This window comes from Pteronotus mesoamericanus, unplaced genomic scaffold, assembly GCF_021234165.1.
Source record: "Pteronotus mesoamericanus isolate MK-2021 breed Mesoamerican mustached bat unplaced genomic scaffold, CSHL_Meso_final contig_74, whole genome shotgun sequence".
Taxonomy (NCBI): Eukaryota; Metazoa; Chordata; class Mammalia; order Chiroptera; family Mormoopidae; genus Pteronotus; species Pteronotus mesoamericanus.
In genome coordinates this window covers 32,850,808-32,861,627 of record NW_026555247.1, presented here as the reverse complement: position 1 = coordinate 32,861,627, position 10,820 = coordinate 32,850,808, and the positions used below count along the sequence as shown (strand labels likewise).

Here is a 10,820-nt window from a genome sequence, read left to right as displayed (position 1 = left end):
TCTGCTTGCAAAGCCCCTCCAGAGGGCCTCCCTCCCTCCCCATGAGTCTCTGCTCAAACGCCACCTTTGCAGAGAGGCCCGGTCCAACCCGCTGTTCCGGCCTCTCTGCATTCTTTGGCCTCTTTTATTTTTATACATGGCTCCTAGCCATCCCTCACTTTATATTGTGTATCTTTTGTATGTTGTCTGCTTTGCCTTCTAGAATGTGTCATGAAAGTGGAGACAGTCTAATTGATGGCTGTAGGCCCTGTGCCCACCATGTGCCTGGCCTAGCTGGCTCTCCATACACACTGTATTTGTTTCATAAATGAATGGGCTACTTGAGGGTCTGGTTTACTTGTCAGTTTTTCAGCCTTTACATTGCTCTGCTCATAGTAGACACTCAGTAAATATGTGCAGAGGCATCTTAATAAACCCATCGCCACTGGTAAGCTTAAAGGCTCTGTGGGGTCAAGGAGTCAAAACGCATGTCACATTGGCCTGAGCTGGGTGGCCACTTTGCTGTAAAACAATTGTGGGGACAATCGATCAGATTTCTCTGAGTAATCATTTGTTTTCCTCACACAGCCACTGTTTCCCTTGCCTTGAACACCACCTCCACCTGCCTGTTGTTTTTCTGATTAAGGTAATAGAATTGAGTAATCTAAATTTAGTTTGAGTAGCTCAGAGGTGTCCATCATGGCAAATAATGAATAAGGCGATTGCCCCCCTTCCCCGAAGCACTGAGCTGAAACCAACAAATTCATTCCATTGAGGACCACAGGCCGAACGGGCGGGCGGCGCTGTCCGTGACAGCACAGCGCCCTCTTCGCTCGTGAGGTCGCCTGCGCAGCCATCCTCCCGCCAGCAGGGGGCCCGCTTAGCGGAGCCGCCGCAGGGACTGCCTTCGGCCTGTTTGTGAAGCAGCAGTATGTAATTTTGTGACAAATATGTGAGCCAGAAAAAAAATGCATTTATATAACATAAGTATACAAATAAAATGCATATGTAAGCATAGCAATCTCATGTAGTTTTGTAAATGGCTTTAGCCTTTCAAAGGCCTTTCCAGTTTTCTTAGTAAACCCATATTTAGAATTCACAATTTCTGGGTTAAGGCCTGTTTTTGAATCAGCTTTGAAAAGAACTGATACAAAGCACATTTTATCTGCTTTTATTTCATAAGAACATAAAAACATACTTGTTGGAAAGCTATTCTATTTGATGTTTGTAAGAAATAAGCCATAGATTAGAAATACCAATTGATATAGTACTTTCTGTTGGAAAAAAATAATGAAGTTCTGTTTCCATTTATAACCTTTCAGTCTTTATTTGTACATGAGGAGGTTTTATTTATTTATTTGGAATTTGTGTAAAACTTCTCTTTTTGCATAACGATTCCTCTACATTGTTGCTTGTATCAGTCCTTCATTTCTTTTTTCTTTTTTAATTTTATGTTTCAATTACAGTTTACATCCAATATCATTTTGTGTTATTTTCAGGTGTACAGCCTAGTGGTCCGACAATCATATACTTTACAAAGTGTTACCATCGATATTTCTAGTACCCACCCTGCATACCCTACATAGTTATTATAATATTATTGACTATATTCCCTAGGCTGTACTTTACAACCCCGTGAACCAGGCGGTTTTATACATGAGGAATTTTGACTGAGTTTTTTAAGTCAGTAGAAATGAAAACAGAAGATGTGAATAAAATGTATGAAATGGTGCTAATTCATTCTTAAGATGTTATATTAATATATTTAATAAAGCATATTTTGCTAGCTCCTTTCTCCTTTCTGGTCAGATACAAATTTAACCCCTCCCAGCTGTCGGTGACGTGAGATTTGGCACCTTTATGCCTTGTCACTAATCATCAGCCTTAGTTTGGGAGGGGCCAGAAGACCCCTGGTTATCTCCACCCAGCAGGAGGGGCACAGCAGCCAGGGCTGGAGGGGCAACTTATCCAGTGCTCCCAGGGGTGGCTGAGAAGCACCCTTGCAGCTCAGACATCTGAAACCCTTGGCCTTTTCTTGTTCTCTGGCCTTGTCTACACTTTTTCTAGCCCAGCGCTTCAAAGTGTCAAGGAGTGTGTGTGTGTGTGTGTGTGTGTGTGTGTGTGTGTGTGTGTAGTTTATCTAAATGAAATAGATTTAGGCTTTAGGTAAAGGAGTATATTATTTATAAAGATCAACTCCTTAAAGGGCAAGTTAAACTAATATAGCATTTGCTATGAAAGTAGAGTTAGCAAAATATATATGTAGGAAAGCAGTTTGATGCTTGGAGCAAGTTTTATTGTGTTCTTCAAGAAACATCTCTTGGCCCTGGCTGGTATGGCTCAGTGGGCTGGTGTTGCTGGTTCGATTCCCAGTCAGGGCACAAGCCTGGGTTGTGGGCCAGGCCTTGGTTGGGGGAATACAGGAGGAAACTGATGTTTCTCTCCCTCTTTTTCTCCTCCTCCCTTCCCCTCTCAAGTAAATAAATAAAAATCTTAAAAAGAAAGAAAGAAATATCTCTTCTTGGATTTGTAGATCATGTGGATAATATGAAAGGCAATCCCTTTAATTAGACATTTTACATTGGGTTCATAACCATAGGAGGGCTAACTTCAATAATAACTAAACTAAGTCAATCAAGAGCACAAGTTTTAGCTACAGAAAATTGGCTTTCAACCCAGCCTAGACTTCATCTTCATGGACTGTTTCACATGGCTTGCCCCCTTATTTTGCCCAAATGTTAGGGAGGACTTGTCTGACCCACCTATTTCAAATTACATTAGCCTCCCCTCCCCCGTCTCTCTTATGTTGCTTCAGTTTTCCTTCCGATGCTCATCAGCACCCAAAACGGTACATATTGTGATTATTTTGTCTCTCCCCTACCTCGATGTAAATGCACCCCGTCTGTTCTGCTCATTGCTATTTCCCCAGTGCACGCAGTAGTCCCTCAATAATTGTTCAATGAGTGAACGATGCCTGAGACCTTTCTGTTTTAAGGGTTGGTCTTGTTCTCCACGAGGCGCTGAACATCTGGGCAGGGTTGGGGCGCGGAGGAGTGGGAATGTAGGAATCGCCAGAAGTGAGGGAGGTGCCCGCGCCCTGCGCGGATTCCATTCCGCTAAGAAATGCGCTGGCTGTACTGGCTTTCACTTTTCCTAATGTTATCCTGTTAGTGTAATATTTGCTTTATGATCTCACCTGTCAAACTCTGCTACGCAGAGACACTACAGAGAAATTGAATAATGATGTCACTTGTCTTTAGGATTAAGTAATTCCTTTTCCTATTCTGAAAATAAAGCAAAGCAAAACTAAACTAAACTAAACAAAATAAGGTTGGCACAGTTGTGTTGTAATTAGGCAAGCAAACTGGAGAACTGAGCCCAAGTGCTAGTATCTAAGTATCAGTGAGGGAAAATATCTAGGAAGTCCTTTGCAGAGCTGTGGTTGCGGTTCCTTGGCACCGGCAACCAGGGCATTCGTGCACCGCGACCTGGGCTGTGGTGGGACTTTAGTGCACGGATCTGTCGCGGTGGCGCCGAGGGGCCCCTAGCACAGCCAGCGGCCCTTTCCGACTACGGGACGGTGCTGGGGCCGGGGCGGGCTCCCTGCGAGGGGCGTGTCTTTGCTTGGCCCCGCCCCAAGCCCCAGCAGCAAATGAGTGGGCGCGCCACGGGGTCGCGTACATGACCACCCGCGACGCGAGATAAGGGTTCCCTGGTGCCGGTGGGGGCGCTCTGCGGCTCGGCGCTGTCGGGCCCCAGCTGGACGCGTGGCTGCGGCAGGAATCCGGGTCCCGGCGGAGGCTGCCCCCGGAATGCTTTCATTCGGCATAAACATGGCTGCGGCCCTGCGAACTGCGGGCGCTCTGCTCCGCGATCGTAGTAAGTAGCGCTGTCGGGGCAGTCACCGACGCCGGGGTCCCTGCGATGGCGTGGACAGCGGGCAGCTCCTTTCCCCACCCCCCAGTCCCCACCCGCGGGCTTCCGGGAGCAGCAGTTTACAGTCCAGGAAGCCGCGCCTCGTGGGACGAGGGGCAGGAAAGGGTCCTGGAAAGAGACCCTTCTCTGGAAGGGTCGAGAGTGGGGACGTTGGTCTCCTGGGGGGCCCTGGGAGGCCGCCGGGACGGGGCATGCTGTCCCACTGGTCAGCTGGGCGGCTGTCAGCAATGGCTGAATTTCTCAGAGTCTTAGTTATCTGCAAAGTCAGAATAACGATAGGCACAGGATTGTTTTGAGGATTACAGAGGGACGCTGTGTAAAGGGTCTGCCACAGGGAGGAAGGCATTGTCCACCGAGTTTAGAAAGTCAGGAGGCTTTGGTTAGAAGTAAACATGACAGAGATTTACCTAAGGATCTTAGAATTTGCAAAGGGAAACACAACTAGGCAATACCCAGAGTGTTCCGAAGGAGAAAGAAAAGTTTGAGAGTTTTATAAATGCACTTTTAAAAACTAAACCACTTCTGTCTGCATTCTTTGAGGTTTGAGGGTGTATTGGCTTAAGACAGGAATCTTTCAGATGTCCAGTGCTCTGAATAATGGAACCTTTTCTTCTTGAGGGCATTCCGATGGTTCACTGAAGGTTTAATATATGTCCAGACATTGATGCATAAGGGACTAATGTGCATCCAGGTATTGACGCAGGATTGGGAAGTTCAGAAATTTAAGTTCCCAGGCGAATTAAGGCAAGAACAGAATCGTTGCTTGATGCCTCACTTTACTTTTTTAAAATAATTTAGCAGCTTGACTGTAGTGACTCCATTTTATTTCTTCACTCCATTCGTCATCATCATCATCGTTGTCATGGGTTTCTATCCTTGGCTTCCTTCCCTGGTGGTGGAGGGAAAATGTGCCCACTGATGCTCTCTGCTCTAGTGCCTGGCATCATCCGGGGCTCACTTGTTCTTGGCAACAGGACCCTCTGGCCTGGGCTAGTGTTTTCTAGAGATACTTGGTTAACAAATATGACCCATTGACAGCCCCACACATTTCTCATGCAAACCCTGAATGTAGGTTGTGTCTACAGGATGAGCTGATGGGACTCTGGGTCAGACACACTTGGTTGGGACAGGAGCTTCGCATCATTCCTAAGTGTGACGCCCTGAGCAGGACACTCAACCTGCCTAGAGCTTTGGTAAACATAAAAGGACTAAGGCACTACCTCCCAGACTTGCCGTGGAGAATGGCTGGATGCAGGTAAGGCCTGTAGCACAGTGCCTGGCACACAGTAGATACATCGAGACCCTCAGCCACTTCAGCTATTTTTGTGAAAGAGGCTGCCACATAGTAACATGCTTAATTAATGCATATGAATCGTGACTGGACACAGCAGACTTATTTCTCTGAGAAATTTCTTAATTCATTAGTGTGACATCTACTGAGAGGGAATGGAAAGAACCCACTCTGAACCTCCGTATTTTATTACAGATGCCTTTGTTAAGAAAATAATAAGGACCCAGAGTACAATGAGGATCGGGTCACTAAGGGGACTGGGAGACAAAAGGCATGATCTTTAAAAAAGAGGAAGCACAGTGGCAGTAATGGGTCAAAAGAAATCTCAAATTAATCTTTTCTTTCGTTGACCCTTCCTATCGCAGTTAAAGCCCAACAGGCCCTAGATTTGAGGTCATGGACAATATGAGAAACTTTAAATGATTTGTTGTTCAAGATATAAGTAACTAAGTGGAAGGATTCAGAAACTGTAACAAGTAGATTTGACATCCAGTTGTATTATGGACCCTGATTTTAGGATGTAGTTATAATACCTTAATCATCTTGTTTGGTATGAAGGATTTAGTATGATCTGATTGGAAAAAAATTGAGTAGTACTTCTGAAAACAAATTCTGAACATAAGAGTGGAAAAGCAAAGTTTTACATTCTATGTTTTTAGCATATGGGTCCCTGGGGTGTACCATATGGTATCTATCTACATATATAATTAGAAAGTTGGTAGAGTAATGAATTATTATTTTTCTTTGTGACTTTTCCTTTCCAAATTTTCTACATAAGCATATATATCTTTAGTAATTAGGAAAAAAACATCTAGAACAATAAAGAGTATCAGTGTTCAATCATATTAGAACATTTTGACTCATACCAGAAAATAACAATTATTTTTTTGAAGCCTCCCCTCCGCAAGTGCTTATTAATAGTCACAATATAGAACTTTTTTTCTGTTCATTATTTAAATGGTACATATTTTTATAAGTACCTTTTGAAATAATCCTCACATCCTATGTGGTAGAAAAGGATTGCTCTTTAGCTGTGAGCTGAGTATATTTAAGTACTTGTGTACCTTGTTTTTGCTATCTTCTTCTACCCCATCCCCAATCATTAAATAATTAAATATCATTTAATATAATTAAAATGATGTTAAATAATTTGGTGTTGGAGAACCAGTTGATAGCTGTGAACTTAAGTCACAGGTGTACTTTGGAATGTTTTACCTGTTGACTTTGTCCAGGAGTAATGAAGTTATTTTTTTCTTCCATTATCTTCCCTTCTGCTGCATGTCTCTCAGTTTTTATAGCTTTTATTGTTTGTAGATCTTCCAAAGGCGGACCAGTTGTCCATGTCAAGAGTAGAATTACCTGGTCTTAGTTCATAAGTGGGCAGCTACCTTGTATTGAGTACAGCAGGTCCTCAAAGAACATTGCTTTGTCCAACATCATTTTGTTACAATGTTGATGAGATGCCTCAAGGACTTAATTCTTGTTTATAGCAGTTAGCCTGTGGCAAAACTGGTTTCATTATACGTTGTTTCACTTAAAAGTCGTAGAACCTATTGATGACGTTAAGTGAGGACTTACTGGATTCTTACCTCTTGTTAAACCCTACTCAGTGTGCTGGGTACTGTTCTTGGGGCTGGATGTAGGTTTTTTGGGTTGTTTTTTTTTTTTTTTTGGTCTTAACCGTCACACCAGCTCTGCAAGATTGACTTTATCACCCTTTTACAGATGAGAGAAGTGAGACTTGTAGCTCAGTGAGTTGTGCAGCCACTGCCGCAGCCTGTTGGTCCTATCCGGCGTTTCTGCGCAGATCTCTCTGGCTCCAGATCATGTGCTCTCTACCACACAGTGCTGTTTGTGCCTTTGGCTTGCTTTTCAGATGTGGGCTGAGTCTCAGCTGACCCTCTGAATGATCGCCTTAAACTCCACTAGCTAGATGAACACTAATCTTTTGGTAGGAGACACTCTTCATTTTTCTAGAACCTTCAGATCATTAGGGGAGAGGTATATTTTAGAGAAACCTTTGAGAGGCGAGTGTATTAACTCTAAATCCTGAGCAGACAGGATCCATGATCGGTAACTTCATCGTCCTCTGAGGATTTGTTCAGCCACAGAAAAGAGAATTTTATAAGCAGAGGGCATCATAATAGTTCAGCAGCTTGAATAGCTACCTGCCGTCAAATTGTTCTAGGTACTAGTTGGAGACTCTCATCTCACCCTTACCCCATTTTATGGTTCACAGGAAGAAATTTTATTTTATTACCAGCAGCCATGGGATGGCAAAGTTCTATTCTCATACTCCATGGACTCTGATGTAATCTCATTCATCTAAGGAATCGCAGACACTGGGGCATGACTGAGAATCTGGTTAAATCTCATCATGCAGTTCAGAAGTGAACATGTCAAAATAAGGAGATGTGGGTTGATCTGAGACTTCATCTAAGCAGGATTGAGCTTCTTTATGTCAGTCTTTGCACTTCCACTTTGAGTTAGGATTATTCGGCACAAGCTCATGTAATTGGCTCTGTTTGGGAACAGGCACAATATGGATAGCTGGGAACCTTAGTGGCCTGGAGACACCATTCTCCTGTATTTTGTGGACATTCTAGGTGATAGAAATCAGCAGGTGTAGTCCCTGTGCCCTAGACGCTTACAAATGAAACCGATGCCAGTGTTAATCATCCGTGGCAGACCCTGTGCGGAACGCATTACTGATCTTATCTGCTATCATCCTCACAAGGATCCCAATAACAATGCGTTATCATCTTACACAGGGAAGGGGAGAAACTAAGGCTCAGAAATATTATAGCCCGACCCCAGTCACATTACTAAGTAAGTGGCAGAACTGGATTCAGAGTCAGATCTGCTGGTCGCCAGCCCGAGTTCCTTACTAGGACACCTGTGACTCATAGGAGGAGAAAGAAAGGAGACTGACCTCAAGCTGGTTTCAAACCTGTTGGTTTGAGGATACGAAAGGGAGGTCATGTGTACAGTTTGGGGGTGCAACTGAGTGTGGCCCATGGACTCCTCAATTCAGGTGGGTTCTCCAGGCCTACCACTAACTCGTGGGGGCCCAGGGCAAGAGCACAGTGGAGAACCGTGTATCCTATGTGCGACAGCAAGCGAACAGACTCCGAAATCTATTCTATTTCCCACGCCAATAAGTAGACCTTCGTAACGACCTGGGAGGGTGAAATCTCCAACTCTTCAGAGTTCCTGCAGAGTGCGAAGGCCCCGGGAGGCTTCCCTGCCTCTCTTCCCACTGCCGGCTCTGTCCCACATTGTGAAGAGCCTTGTGCCTCCGCACGTCTGGACTCCCCAGCTTGTGTGTGCAAGCTGCATTCTTGCCCCTGCAGACAGCCACTCGTTGGGTACCCTTCAGGGCAAGACTGGCTCACATTGACAGCACGATCAGCCCTCACTCAGGAGGAAGGATCCGGGGAAGAGCAGACCCCGTTTGTGCAGACCGTGGAAGTGGGTGTGGGGCTTGGGGGGCAGGGACTCCTGGGCTCCTGGGACCCAGGTCAGAAATGTGGGGTTCGGATTCCGGGGGTCCACGATTCCTTGGCCATGCAGACTGCATACCCCGTGCAATGGGGTGCAGCCCGGGGAGCGCCAGAGTGGGCCTCTAAAGCAGAGGCTCCCCACTCTCAGGGTCCAGGGGCCATTCTGGGGGCCCAGCACTGGGCTGCATGGGAGAAGGCTTGCAGGCCGATGGAGCTGCGCAGCTGGCCAGAGACTGGCCCGGGTTCCACTCCCTCAGTCCGTGGCTCCGGCCCTTTTCTGCAGACTTCTTCCCTCTCATCTGGGCAGCATGTGTCATCAGTCACTTTCATACAGTGCAGGGATTCTCACGAGGCTCCTGTCAAACCTGCGGCCAAGGCAGGGAGAGGAGGAGGTGTGTGGTTCCCAAGAAGGCTCTTGGCAGGTCCTGATAAGCCATCCCAGGGGGCGCCGCCACGTCTCCTCAGAGAGGCCTTAAGCGCCTTCACCCACCTGCAGAGAACTGGGGGGTGGGGAGGCAGCGGGTCCTACCTCCGCCATAGCATCTCTTTACATTTTAAATCTAGAAATTCTGCTCTGAGGACCGCTTCAGAAGAAATCACTTTCCAGCTAGATTTCATGCTCCCACTTTCGTTTTGTCACAGCGGTGCCTGGCAGCTTGAGGACCCGTCAGCCGTGGAGGTGCCAGTCTGGTGCAGCAGCCACAGCGGCCGCCGCCGCAGCAGCAGCCCAGCTTGCCAGAAGCCCAAAACCTCAAGTTCAACAGGGGAAGAGGTAGGAGTCTAACCTGAGGGGCTAATAAGGGTTTCTCTTTACTGATGCAAGCACCCGCCGAGACAAGCACCCAGGAGAAAGGGTGCTGGGAAACCCGGGATGGAAACGGTAGGATGTCGTTTTCTTGGCTTCCTGTCAAGAGCTGTTAAACTGTTCGAAAGGTTTCACCACCCCGCTCCCCTTGCCCCCACCACGTGGGGCTCTAAAGGTTTTAAAAAATTTTTACAGATTTCTAAATCGTTAATTAATTAATTGATTTTTCCAGCTGTGTTGAGGTACAGTTGACAAATATAAAAATCCCACAGGCCTTTTGTCGAAGGACACAAAGTTGACTACAGGCAGTCTGCAAATCACGTAGGAATTTAGTTCTGGAATATGTCACATAACACAAACCCTATGTATGCTGGAAATGTATTTATGAACCTAATGTAATTCTACCGACGAAATCTATGGCCGATACAGGATAAAAAAATAACGAATCTACCAAGAATTCCTGTAGTGAACTCTACCATTGCTTTTCATCTGTTGACACAGTGAACATAGTTGTAGGTGACATAACAGGATCGATAATTTCTTGAAGGAATAAAGTCCGCGTTTCGTGCCTCTCCTCTGTGTGTGCGGGCGGACGGCAGCAGGCCTGCCACGGTTGCTGGCGTCACAGAAAGCCACCACTTCTCAAGTCTTCCTCTGGGAGGGAGGCAACAGAAGACTATAAAGGCAATTATACATAGAGGGAGTACTGCATTTGAACCCTAAGCACAGTGAAAGAAAGTAGCGATGAACTATTTAATCCCTTGATCTCTCTGGTGGACCAGATGTTCTATGAAATTTACACAGCTATGAAAATAAAATAGCCTTATATTTTGTGTTCACTATTTTTCATTGTGTGACCAGGAGCCCACTGAGTACTAAGTAGACTGAGGTTTGTAGGGCACAGGCCGTCAGGGGTGGGGCCCCCAGTCATGTTTCAGTGCCTGGCTTCCGCGAAGATCGACTGGCACGGAGGGCAGGGCTCACAGAGGCCTCTGTCCTGGCGTGCTGAGCAGGGCCCTGCTCTGCCTTGTCCCCGGGGCGCCCCCCCGGCCCGCGCCTCAGCCACCGAACGAAGTGCTGTAAGTCCTTAGGGTGTGCAGTATAACCTGAAGAATTGATTCCATGTAGATCCCTGGAAAAAATGATTTCGTTCTTGTATAATTTCGGTGCCAAAAGTCAACAATAGAAATACCCTTAATATTAAATTATTAACATTTAATAAAAATCTTTAAAAAATAGAAATTCTATTAAGCGACCTTATATTTATACAAAAGAAGTGGGTTTATTTAAGAAATACAGACAAGCA

General features: G+C 45.8%; 1 protein-coding gene across 1 annotated transcript in view; it reads left to right on the top strand.

Annotated features, from left to right (window-relative positions):
• Window positions 1–3,662: 3,662 nt before the first annotated feature.
• FECH (ferrochelatase) overlaps window positions 3,663–10,820 on the top strand; it is a 34,140-nt gene continuing 26,982 nt past the window's right edge. Inside the window, exons 1-2 of the mRNA XM_054583720.1 lie at window positions 3,663–3,858; window positions 9,352–9,481. Of these exons, the coding sequence (XP_054439695.1) occupies window positions 3,792–3,858; window positions 9,352–9,481 (197 nt within the window). The 5' untranslated portion in view covers window positions 3,663–3,791. The remainder of the gene's footprint in view (window positions 3,859–9,351; window positions 9,482–10,820) is intronic.